General features: G+C 40.3%; 1 protein-coding gene across 1 annotated transcript in view; it reads right to left on the reverse strand.

Annotated features, from left to right (window-relative positions):
- creb1b (cAMP responsive element binding protein 1b) overlaps positions 1–13,847 on the reverse strand; it is a 116,142-nt gene that overhangs the window by 49,875 nt on the left and 52,420 nt on the right. Inside the window, exons 2-3 of the mRNA XM_059967320.1 lie at positions 12,284–12,394; positions 4,584–4,727 (exon numbers count right to left, since the gene is read on the reverse strand). Coding sequence (XP_059823303.1) covers positions 4,584–4,727; positions 12,284–12,388 — 249 coding nt within the window. The 5' untranslated portion in view covers positions 12,389–12,394. The remainder of the gene's footprint in view (positions 1–4,583; positions 4,728–12,283; positions 12,395–13,847) is intronic.

Consider the following 13,847-nt stretch of genomic DNA (forward strand, 5'->3'; position numbering starts at 1 on the left):
GAGGTAGGGAGGATCAGCAACTTTAAATCACTTCCGAGGATCTGTCATAGGACCAGCACGTAAGTGTCTTTACAAAGGAGGTAATGTAGCACCTCTACTCTCTCAGAAGTCTGTGCAGATTCAGCTAGTCATCTAAAATGTTGACAAATGTCCATGGACCTACAGTGGAGAGTATCACAAGCCTGATACAGGAAGATTAATGGAATAGAAATGTCTATAGAAAGTAGTGGATACAGCCCAGTTCATCACAGGAAAAGCGTGAGCACATCTATAAAGAGTGCTGCAACAAAAATCAGCATCCATCACTAAGTACCCTCACCATCCAGAGCATGCTGTCTTCTCACTGCTGTCATAGGGAAGGAGGTACAGGAGCCTCACACCACCAAATTTTAAAACAGTTCAACCATCAGGCTCCAGAACAAGTGTGGATAACTTCACTCATCTCAGCAATGAAAGAATTTCAAACCTATGGATTCAGTTTCCTGGTGCTACAGTTCATGTCCCCAAATTAATTATTTTTTATTTGTCTTTATTTGTTCTTGCGTAGTTCGTCTTCTTTTATACATTGGTTGTTTGTTCATCTGTTTTATTTACTTTATTTATCGATTTCATGACCTTATGAAGGACTTGGCAGACTTAACTCTTAAGCAAGCAGGTATGGCTTCAAGTGGACAAAAGCTCATCACCATGGCTGGAAGTGAAGTTGGGGGAGGAGCTACAAGCCAAGCTGAATCACAGAGGGATGAAATCCCATCTACCCAGTATTTTGTTAGCAAATGTGCAGTCAAATGGAAAACAAAATTGAGGATCTGAGGGCAAGATTGCTGTATCAGCAGGAAATAAGATTGTTGTGTTTTATGTTTTAACGAGGTGTGGCTTACTCCCAGCACGCCAGATAGAGTGAACAGACCCAAAGTCTTCTCGATTCATTGAATGGACCAAGCTGCTGATTCAGAAATAGCAAAAGGTGGAGTTGTGTGTTTCATAATAAACTTTTTGGTGGTGCTCCAATGTGCTGGCTTTGTCAAGCTCTTATTCCCCCGAATTTGAACACCTAATGGTCAAATGCCATCCATTCTATTTACCTAGCAGGGGATTCTTCTCCATAATCCTGACCGCAGTTTACATACTATCAGTGGCTGATGATAATCAAATGCTTGAAATACCACATGATGCTATATCCAAACAAGAAACAGTCCACCCTGACATATTTCAAATCATAGTTGGGGACTGCAACCAGGAATGCTTGGAAAAAACCCTGCCCAATTACCATCAGCATACAATCTGTAGTACCAGGAGCTTCAACTTAGTATTACACTAAGATAAGGAATGCCTGCAGTTCCATGCCCAGACTGTATTTTGGTAAATCTGATCACTTGGCTGTCCTTCTCCAACCTGCAGAGTCTAAAGAAGGTAACTCCAAAAACCTGGACAACACAGTGGTGTTCGTGGGAGGCAGAGGAGTGGCCATGGGATTGCTTCAAGTCGATGCACTGGGCTGTGTTCAAAGAGTCATCCATGAATCTGAATACATGCACCAAGGTTGTCACTGACTTTATGAAACCGGTTGTAGATGAATGTGTCTCCACAAAATCTTTCAGTCTTGTCCAACCAGAAGCCGTGGATGAACCATCACATCCACAATCTGCTGAGGGCCAGATCTGAGGTTTACAAGTCTGGTAACCAAAAAAGTTATAAGAGGTCCAGGTATGATCTCCAAAAAGCCATCTCACAGGCAAAGTAGCAATTCCGAACTAAAGTCAAATCAAAGAAGGATGCTCAATAGCTGCGGCAGGGCTTAAGTATTATCACTATTTATAAAATTAAATCAAGCAACATAGATGACAACAGGGCTTCACTTTCAGATCAGCTCAATGGTTTCTATGCTCCCTTTGACCATCAAAATATGGAGGAACCATCACAAACTCCCACAGCCACCAATGATCCAGTGATTTTCATCTTTGAGGCTGATGTGCAAGCAGCCTTCAGGAGGGTGAACCCATCAAAAGCAACCAGCCCAGATGGGACACTTGGTGAAGTACTAAAGACCTGTACTGATCAACTAGCTGGAGTGTTCACTGAGATCTTTAACCTTCACTTCAGTAGTCTGAGGTACCCGTGTTCTTCAACTAGGCTTTAATTATACCAGTGCCCAAGAAGAGTGTGGTGACCTGCCTGAGTGACCATCATCCAGCAGCACTAGCATCCATAGTGATGAAGTGTTTTGAGAGGTTGGTGATGGAACATATCAATTGTCCTGAGAAGTAGCTTGAATCCCCTCCAATTTGCCTATTGGAACAACAGGTCCATAGCAGATGCCATCTCATTGGCTCTTCATTCAACCACAGAACATGTAGACAGCAAACATGCATACATCAGGATGCTCTATATTGACTACAGCTCAGCATTCAATACAATCATCCCCTCAAAACTAGTCAACAAGCTTCAAGACCTTGGCCTCAATGTCTACTTGTGCAACTGGATCCTCAATTTCTTCACTTGCAGACTCCAGTCAACTTGGATTAGCAAAATCTCCACGAACTCCATCAGCACAAATGCACCACAAGGTTGTGTGATTCGTCTCCTGCTTTATTCACTTTACATCTGGTCCCACACCACCAGGTTCAGGAACATATATTATCCTACTACCATCAGGCTTCTGAACCAATTGTATGTTCTACAGACTCACTTTCAAGAACTCATTGAAACCCTTGATCTTGATTTTTTTTTGCATAATTTGTCTTCTTTTGCATATTGGCTGTTGGTCTTTGTTTATGCATAGCTTTTCGTAAAATTGTATAGGGTTTCTTTTTCCTGTAAGTGCAAGAAAATTAATCTGAAGGTAGTATACAGTAACATATATGTTCTTTGACAATAAATCTACTTCATGATATTCAGAATCTGCATTTTGATTTTGCTTTACTGATACCAGTTTGCAGTATTTAGGGATCTTCTCCTTCAAGCAAAGGAGAAAAGTTTACAAGATTATAACTTGTCTGGACAGAGTAAATAATAGGAAGCTGTCTGAATTAATGAATATCTCAAGGACCAAGGAGTAGAGATTTAAAATATGGACATATGAGGAGGGTGGCAGGTAGAGAAGCTTCTGTTAAAAAAAAGTTTTTACCCGAACATTTTTTTCCCATTTGGATGTGGTAAAAAAAAGTGCTTTCAGCAAGTAAATGAAAATCACTTGTGAAAAAATAACTTTATAGGGGTGTGGGAAAAATGAAACAGATACAAGTGTCCTTTAACAAACTGGCACAGACTCAATGGGCCAAGTGGCAACTTCCTCTCCTCCTCTCCCATAGTAATTTCATTAAAGAGAAAACTGTGACAAGACATTCCTGAAGATAAGAAAAAGTTGCCAATTGAGACACTTAATGAGAAATGGAATCCAATTACAACAAATTCAAATACATGCTCAGCAAATAAAATCATAGAAGTGAAGTTTTACGTTAACTCAAGTATCATTTAAACTGCCCTAGCCTCTTGGAACTTACCTCAAAAGTGCCTACAATAACATGACCTCCTGCTCATTTCAGTACCACCAAAAAAATCAGGAAAACAAAGGAAGTATGATAATAAATCACTGCTGATCTGTGTTGTAATTACAACAAAGATTTCTCTGAAATAAGTGGAAATCAACTGTTGAAAATGTATAAAGCACTACCGGAAACCTCACTAAAGTAAGCAAAAATAAGCTTAATAAAGAGGGACTAGGAACTTAATCAATCTGTAAGCACATACTTGCCATTATTGAAGTAAACTCGACCCTTTCTCCTCGGAGTGGTGGAGGATGAGAAGGGATCTGATAGAGGTGTATAAGATGATGAGAGGTATTGATTGTGTGGATAGTCAGAGGCTTTTTCCCAGAGCTGAAATGGCTAACATGAGAGGGCACAGTTTTAAGGTGTTTGGAAGTAGGTACAGAGCTCTCGTCAGGGGTAAGTTTTTAATGTAGAGTGGCGAGTGCTGGCAAAGGTGGTGGAGTCAGATACGATAGGGTCTTTTAAGAGACTCCTGGATAGGTACATGGGAGCTTAGTAAAACAGAGGACTGTAGGTAACCGTAGGTAATTTCTAAAGTACATGTTAGGCAGAGCATTGTGGGCTGAAGGGCCTGAATTGTGCTATAGGTTTTCTATGCTCTTTCTATGTTCTATATTAAACCAATTTCCCTGACCTGCTCCTGATCTAAAAATTATCCCAGGAAAATAATTCCTGTTATATGTATTTTATGTTATATATGCCACACGTTTTATATGTAATATATATAACAAACCCTCGAACATAAACTACTTGGTGTATACATTGGTTTACACCATACATCTATGCTTACACCATAGAGAATATTGCTACTGAAAGTTTTCACAAATGAAATGAGGCATTTTATGCATAATGAAACCCATAACATTTTATTGAACTCCAAAACCTAAACACAAAAACACGTGAAAAATCCTTGCGTAACACCAACACGTCAAATCAGCCTCTTAAAGTGAAACCCCAATTTGTTGTCAGTGGTTGTGAATTATGTACATTTCTCTCAATTACATTACCCTACATTATTTTCACAGTACTTACATGAACAGTCTGAACATGAGGTGATTGTATAACTGATGACTGAGCTGCTTGGATGACTCCTTGGACTTGAACAGTCTGGCCATTAGGCAATTGCACTAAAGTTACTGTTGGACTGGTTGTTGATTGGATCCCAGGCATAGTTACCTGAAAAGATGAGGGGAAAAACTTGATTACTGTGATCTGTTCAATCAATTTAAATATTCTGCACACCTATGTAAAGAAACAGGCTCAGTACAATGAAGTGCAAAAGCAGCTAGGGGACACCTTCTTCAAAAAAGATACACTCATCAACCTCAGAGCAATTCTGCTTTTCAACTTACAATCTCTTCAGCTCACCCCATCAATGCCTTAAATTGCTCATCTGTGCAAAAATGCCTTCATGTACTCTAGCTTTGTAAATTACACAACCACACACTTCTCTTACACATCTTAAATGCTATGCTTTTCCTCTCTTGACTTATTTATTTTGAAATCTTGGTGCCAACAAGGGTAACTTCTATTGCTCATCCCTAATTGCCCTTGAGAAGTTAGCCTTAACTACCTTTTTGAATTGCTGCTATCCCTTTTGTGAAAAAACTCCATTCAGTGCTGTTGAAGAAGAGATTGCAGACTTAGATCCAGTGACAATGAGGAAGCAGTGATATACTGTATTTCTGAGAATGGAAAGATAGTACTGTTCCCTCAAGCCTATTGCCCTTGTTCTTTTTGGGAGGTGCTATCACACCAATTTGAATGAGCAACTACAGTGCCTTTAGTAGAGGACAAACACTGCAGCTTAGTGGATAGAATTATTATTTATTAGGTTGGTTAATGAGGTGCCAAACAAGTTGGCTGTTTTCACTCTCTTCAAAGTTTTTGGCGCCACACCCATCCAAGCAAGTGGAGAATATTTCAATCACACTCCTGATATGTGTCCTGTTGGTGGTAAAATGACAGTGGAGCATCAAGAGGCAAGTCAAATAATGGTAGGATACCAAGCCTGTCATCAGTTTTTTGGGTGTTACTGTGTCTAGCGCAGTTGAGTTTCTAAATAATAGTGAACCACAGAATAACAACGGCGAGGAATTCAGCATCTGAATATTAAGAGTGGGTAGTCAGATTTTGTTTAGTTGAAGATGGTGATGAAGATTTCAGGCTTTGCATCTTGTTATATGCATGCGGATATGGGTTGTATTATTTTCCAATGAGTTGGTAATGGAATTGAACATTGCAACAATAGAAAACATTGCGACCTCCCACCTCGTGATGAAACAACTGATCATAGCTTGGAGGGCACCATCTTATGGAACTCTTGTAGTAATATCCTGGAACTGATCGATTTCAAACAACCTTTGGTTGAACTACAAACTGATCCATTAAAATGCTTTTCCCTTGACTTTAGCTTTACCAGGGTGTTTTGATGCTACATTAAGTTAAATGTTGCCTCAATCTCAAGTAAAGTTATTCTTACCTCATTCTCTGGAGTTCAATTCTTAAATCTGATTTGAAACAGCTGAAGCTATGGAGCTGGTCCTTCTGACTAAAGCTCTCACCAATGCCAACTTAGGTTACCAGTGAGAAAGCACCTTCTGACAATGACTTCTACCACTTTGCTGATATGGTGTAGACACATTGTTTAACAATTACCGTAAATTCCGGTGTATAAACCGAGAACCTGGCCCTAAATTTTCGTCCTAAAATTAGGGAGTCGGCTTAAACACAGGGTGCCAACTTTGGAAAAACGAATACATGGAAGACAAGTCGTATTTATTGGCTGTTTTTGAGTCAATTTCGTTCCACTGTTGTTGCATGAATTCTTTGAATGATTTGTTTAAACTCACATCTAGTGGCTGGAGCACGGAGATCAAACCACTCGGGATGACTGCAATGTCCGTATTTTCAGCTTTCAATGCTGCTTTTGTCTCACCTGACAAGCGCGCTTTGAAGACATCCCAGAGAAGTAGCGACTTTTCTTTCCAGAAACCTTCGGGACGTCAACACCACACCTCTTTAACCCACTTCAAGCAACCGGCTTTGTCCATCTAGTAGCATTCTTGAACGTAAACAACACCCTGCGGGAATTTTCTGAGCAATCTTTGCTTTTTTTTCTCAACACAAGATCACGTCTATTCATAAATCGGGTGTACCAACTTCGCGTAGCTTTGAAATTTTCGCTGATCTTACGGTGTTTTTCAACGCTTGAACTCGAATCATTTCTCTGTTAACAGTGTATCTGGACGATCGCTGGTGATTCATCCACTCTAAAACTTCTTCCAGTTCTGGCCACTGACATGTTTTCCTGCGGTTTGCACATATCATCTTTGGCATTTCCCTCAGCGTGTCCTCTGCCTTTCTCCACTCTCTCACTTGTTTCTCGTTTACACTAAACTTCTTAGCAGCTTCAGGATTATTCGTTCCTTTAGCAAAATCAACAACCTTCAGCTTGAAGCCAGCATCATATCGCATTTGTTTTAGTCTTTTTTACATGGTGGTCGCAAACTCAATACTGAGAAGACGTACTGATCCTGCCACCCCGTGTTATGTTTTAACGAGATTACAATGGGCTCTAAATGGTTTTGCAGGGGTTACAATTCTGAGGATTCTTTACCATTGGAGATCTAATCCAAAATTTCCCTCCCTGATTTATTTATTAAGAATTCACTTATAATGCTCTACAATGTGTAGGCCTGTTTTTTTTTTATAAACAGGTACTGGTTCACAAAATTTCCTGGTTCCGGATCCAACAAAGCTGCATGTGAGATCTTGTGATCCTTTCTGGTTAAATCAAAAACCTCTACAAAAGGGGTCAGCTTATGCAAAGACAACATGAAAATGTCACTTTTTTAACCTTGAAAATGGGGGGTCAGTTTATACTCCGCAATATGGGTAGCCAGATTAAGTTTGATTTGTCCTGCATTTTGAGTTTGCATTTTTTTTAATACTTTCACAATTAGCATATTCATGATTTCATAAGACACTGAAGAGCATCCTTCATGTGAATATAGGACTTTGTTTCCACGAGACCAATCAGTGGTTACTTCCACCAAGGCTATCATTGGGAGATGCAGCCTGCAACAGGTAGATAAGCAAGGTTAAGTAGGGATATTCCTTGTACTGATCAACTCATTACCAGCCACAAATCTGGTCTGGCATCATGTACTTCAAGACTTGGCTAGCTTGGTCTGAGGTGGTGCTGCAGAGCCACTCTTGTGATTGTCTTCTTTCAGGGCTTTTGCCAAGTATTGCTCAACATAGAGGAGCTCTGATTCGTCTGCTGAGGGAGGATAGCCATTGATCCAGGTTTCTGGATTCTTGTCTGGTATTCATTCTACATCACGTATTCTAACTTACTTTCACCCACAATTGGAGGATGTTTCTTCATCAGTTTGGATCGTAAGCTCTGGAATCTTTTTTGAAAATCAGCTTCATTTTCCTTCTTTGTCTCCTTAAAATTTTAATTTTTCTAAATTAATCTTCTGTTCACACCCCTAATTTCTGTGTCTGACAGTAAAGAGAATGGCTGTGTGTGTGAGTGCAGGGGGGAGAGTAGGAGGAGGAGTGCAGAATTAACAAGTATTATGGCCACAGATGAATCCATGGAACAGTCAACATGGATTTGTGCGTGAAAGGTCATGTTTGACAAATCTTACTGAATTTTTTTGAAGAGATTACTACGAAAGTTGATGAGGACAAAGCAGTGGATGTTGTCTATATGGACTTCAGTAAGGCCTTTGACAAGGTTCTGCATGGAAGGTTAGTTAGGAAGGTTCAATCGTTAGGTATAAATATTGAAGTAGTAAAATGGATTCAACAGTGGCTGGATGGGAGACGTCAGAGAGTAGTGGTGGATAACTGTTTGTCAGGTTGGAGGCCAGTGACTAGTGGTGTGCCTCAGGGATCTGTACTGGGTCCAATGTTGTTTGTCATATACATTAATGATCTGGATGATGGGGTGGTAAATTGGATTAGTAAGTATGCAGATGATACTAAGGTAGGTGGCATTGTGGATAATGAAGTAGGTTTTCAAAGCTTGCAGAGATTTAGGCCAGTTAGAAGAATGGGCTGAACGATGGCAGGTGGAGTTTAATGCTGATAAGTGTGAGGTGCTACATTTTGGTAGGAATAATCCAAAAAGGACATACATGGTAAATGGTAGAGCACTGAAGAATGCAGCAGAACAAAGTGATCTAGGAATAATGGGGCATAGTTTCCTGAAGGTGGAATCGCATGTGGATAGGGTGGCGAAGAAAGCTTTTGGTATGTTGGCTTTTATAAATCAGAGCATTGAGTATAGGAGTTGGGATGTAATGTTAAAATTGTACAAGGCATTGGTAAGGCCAAATCTGGAGTATTGTGAACAGTTCTGGTCACCAAATTATAGGAAAGATGTCAACAAAATAGAGAGAGTACAGAGAAGATTTACTAGAATGTTACCTGGGTTTCAGCATCTAAGTTACAGGGAAAGGTTGAACAAGTTACCGGTAGGTCTTTATTCTTTGGAGCGCAGAAGTTTGAGGGGGGACTTGATAGAGGTATTTAAAATTATGAGGAGGACAGATAGAGTTGACATGGATAGGCTTTTTCCATTGAGAGTAGGGGAGATTCAAACAAGAGGACATGAGTGGAGAGTTAGGGGGCAAAAGTTTAAGGGTAACACGAGAGGGAATTTCTTTACTCAGAGAGAGGTAGCTGTGTGGAAGGAATGAGCTTCCAGTAGAAGTGGTAGAGGCAGGTTTGCTATTGTCATTTAAACTAAAATTGGATAGGTATATGGACAGTAAAGGAATGGAGGGTTATGGGCTGAGTGTGGGTCAGTGGGACGAGGTGAGAGTAAGCGTTCGGCATGGACTAGAGGGGCCGAGATGGCCTGTTTCCGTGCTGTAATTGTTATATGGTTAAATGGTGAACAGATTGGTGTCTTTGAAGTGATACTTAGATAGAGATGCTGATACTACAAATGAGCAGGCAACCATGGAATAGGATAACCAAGCACTCCATTGAAGGAATGGCATTGGTGGAGGACAACATGGTTAAATTGATTCAAAAGTGGAAAAGGAAGGGAGTGAGTATTTTATAGTTGTTTTGATGCAAATTAAAGGGGTAACTCATCTAAACTGAGACTGCAGGAAAGATGGGCTCACACTTCAGCTAGCAGACTCAAGGTTTTGGGAACGGGAGTTTTAGGTGAGGTGTTTTTAACAGCAATTCCAGCAACTCTAAATTTTTGAAAACAGACATTCACACACAGTTGAAACTTGGTGCTTAACATGGGAGGATGTGGGATAACAATTCAGAGATCAGCAGTAGCTCTGTCAATGTAACTTGCTTTGTTTTGCAGTGCTAGCTCAACTATTTTGAAATGATTTGTGATACTGATTTGGTTAAACCCTTGGGGAAAAGTAACCTCAAAATGTTAAGTGAGTAACAACAATATCAGCACAAGCTTATTACTGCAAAATTTTATATGATAGATAAGTGTGAATTCATCATAAACTGCAAAGTCATCAGAAAATCACTACAAAAGACAGGAACGAAAGCACTATTCTTGGCAATAGAGGCAGAATATGTTATTGAGCCATTGAGGAAGACAAGGAGGGACAATGCATATCACCTTCCTAAATAAACCATCTTGAACTTTCTTGGTTTGCTAACTATCCTGTGAAAAAAAACTTCTTATGCTCCAGAACCAAATGATTTTTTCTTCTAAATACTAATAAGAAACTATGTAAGAACAAATGATGGAATTGAAATTTCTATAAGTTCAACATGCTCTGTTGCTGCTGTTATGATCCCAGCCCCCTCCTTTGTGAGAATCGCAAGAGCACCCATTTGGGGGGGGGGGGGGTCAGTAGACCCAGGAAGTGGGGGAGAGGGAGAGAGAGAGAGAGAGAAATATGCCGAAGAGCACGTTCCACCCGGGATGCAAAATAAGGCGACAGTGACTATTGTCTCATGGAGACCACGTGAAAAGCCCTCGGGCAAGGTGGGCTGGTTGAGAGAGAGATTGCATCATCCCAACCTGATTGACACCTGCGACCCCGTGAGGAAGTATAAAGGAGGGTCTCAGGGGGACAGCCCCTTCAGACGCACCAAGAAGACACGAGAGTGTTCCCGCAGCAGCGGGAAGCTATTCTGAAGGAAGCCATGTGCATTAGATTCCGGGATTGGAAATTGTGGCTGGAATCACGGAAAACCGCTTTTAACTAACATCGGGGAGAGGGAACCAACGCTCCCCCGATTTCACGGAAGCTTCATAAAGACTCGACAAGTTTTTTTCTCTTCTCCCCAATCTCTCTCTTGGTTGCCCCACGTGAAACCCAGCGATTCCCAAAAGGCTGAAGCCTGCAGACTTCTGAGTGACTTTTATATTTCCAACGGACAATCTATTAACCCCTAGACAACAGTAGAGCTCACTTCTTAATGATGATTATTACTATACCCGCGCTTTAGATTGAGTATTGACGACGTGCATTATCTGAATGTTTGTATTAACCTTACTTTTGTGCCCCTTTATAAATAAAAACATTTGAAAATAGTGACATCAGACTTCAACGGACCTCTCTATCTTTGCTGGTAATTTATCCAGTTACGGGATTCGTAACACTACCACTATTTTAAAAAATGAGACTTTGTTGTTATACAAACGATAGACATGTTTGTTTGTGTCATAAAGATTAGTGGAGTTGTAGATACCAAGGATGTCTGTCTAAGGATATGGAGAGCCATCGATTAGCTGGAAAATCGGATGCATCTATGATGACTGGAACTTAATCCAGACAAATGCAAGGCAAGCATTCTGGATTGTTTAATACTGGCCAGAAAGTAAATCGAAGGGACCTTAGGAGCATTGATGTACAGCAGGATCCTTGAGTGAAAATTCATAGTTTTCTGAAAATAGTGACACAGGTGAATAGGTTAATAAAGACATTTAGTTTGCTTGCCTTCATGGACAGGGGTATTGATGATTAGAGTTAGGACATCATGTTGCAGTTTTACAAGACATTGGTTAGGCCACTTACAATGTTATATGCAGTTCTGGTCACCATAGTATAGAAAGGATGTGGTAGCACTAGAAATTTGTCAAGAATGGAGGGCTTTAGTTACACGGAGAGACTAGATAGGCTGGGATTATTTTCACTGGAACACAGGAGGCTAAGAGGCTAACCTCAGCTGCTTATAAAATTATGTGGCATAGATACCAGAGTTGGTCAATATTTTTATGGTGAGAGGGGAAATACTTAAAGGAAATTTGAAATTTTTTCCACAATTCACAAGTTGTCTAACACTTGCTTGTTCCTCTGGAATCATGGTTTCACTGACAGCTGCACACAATAATCAATTTGTATCCAGTATGTTCCCACAATTCTCTCTTGGATGTTAATGCAATAAACAGATCTTTAGGTAATAGATTACTTCGATGGGGAAAGTTACAGCTATGCAGCCTTTGCAACAAATTAATTATACCTAACAAATTACTTTAAAATTCATGCAAGAACCATGGCATCCAATTTGCACTGGTAATGCCCCTCCCAAAAACACAATGTAAGATTAACTGTTTTAATGATGCAGGTTGGGAAAAAGTATTGTCAATACGTTTGGGTGGGGGGGGGGGGGTAAAGACTCGTTTTTCTTTTAAATAAATAGATTTTGCATTGAAGATCTGAATACTTAATCAGACACTGATCACACAATACTATTTGTAAATAACACTGAAAACATACCTGCGCTATAGTGGCAAGCTGTGCTTGTGTCTGCACTGCTAGCTGGTGAGTTTCCGCTTCTGAAATTGCAGTGTCACCATGCTGAGTTTCTGTACTGGAATCCATAGTTACCTGCAATACCAGAAAATGTGGAATTAAATCAGGTTGAAAGTTGGCAGCATACAATGCAGAGTCAAGCAGGAACTGACTGCAATTACTTATTTGACAAGTTGTTTCAAAACTTGATCACTTTCCAATGTGTACACATTGATTTTTTTTACAACACGAAAGGTTATGTGGAATCTAAGCAGTGTGTAAAAGCAGAAATTGCTTCCACTGGCAAAGATTGCAGGCAATTAAGGTCCAGAAGTGAGAATATAATTCTTTTTACAACATGAGGGGAGAAAATCCAGAATAGAATAGCCAGGATGATAGAATCTTAGCTTTCAGAAGGAATATATAAATATGTTTGGGGTTGGGAAGAAAGAATCGCAGAACTCTGAGCAAGGAATTGGGAAGTGAGAATTAATAGCAATAAATTACGACCATCATTTGATTGCAATGAATGCATGAAATCAGTAAAATTGCTAGTCTTTACATTTAATCATGCCTATTAAAAAAGGACTGAAATTTTGGAAAACAAATATCCCCAAAGGCAATATAAAACACAATATGCTGTCTAAGATATTAAAGAACAGATTTCCACATTAGATCTGTAGCTACCAGACAGAACACACTTTCCACGCCCACTTTGTCACCTCATTAACTGTGCTAATTTTATTCATGGCAAGGGGAAGTTACTGGAAGTTTGAGAAATCAATGTTCATGCCATCAGGTTGGAGGCTACCTAGATGGAATACAAGCTGTTGTTCCTCCAAATTGAGTGTGGCCTTATCACGACAGTAGAGGAGGCCATGGATAGACATATTGGAATGGGAACCACTGAGAGATTTTTCTGGTGGACAGAGTGTAGATGCTCGACAAAATGGTCTCCCAATTTACACTGGATCTCATCGATGTAAGGAGACCACACCGGAAGCACCAGGCACAGTATATGTTTTTAGCAGATGCACAGGTAAAGTGTTGCCTCACCTGGAAGGACTGTTGAACATCCTTCTGGTTGACGGAGTATAGGTGCTCAGTGAAGCAATCTCCCAATCTATGTCAGGACTCATCAATATACAGGAAGGCACACTGGGAACACCAGACAAAGTATACGATGCCAGCAGACTCACAGGTGAAGTGTTGCCTCACCCAGAGGGACTGTTTGAGGCCCAACTGTACTCTTTTCCATAAATGCTGCCTGGCCTGCTGAGTTCCTCCAGCATTTTTTGTGTGTTGCTTGGTAATTTTTCAATGAGAATTCAAGCTGAGCCGAATTATTGCCTAGCAACACACACAAAATGCTGGAGGAACTCAGCAGGCCAGGTAGCATCAATGGAAAAGTGTATAGTTGACATTTCTGGCCCAGACCCTTCATCAGGACTGGAGAAAAAAAGATGAGGAACCAGAGTAAGGTGATGGAGGTAGGGTGAAATATTACCACACAGCTTTCTGAATATTCCCATGTTGATTCCAAATCTCA

Source organism: Hypanus sabinus, chromosome 4, assembly GCF_030144855.1.
Source record: "Hypanus sabinus isolate sHypSab1 chromosome 4, sHypSab1.hap1, whole genome shotgun sequence".
NCBI lineage: Eukaryota > Metazoa > Chordata > Chondrichthyes > Myliobatiformes > Dasyatidae > Hypanus > Hypanus sabinus.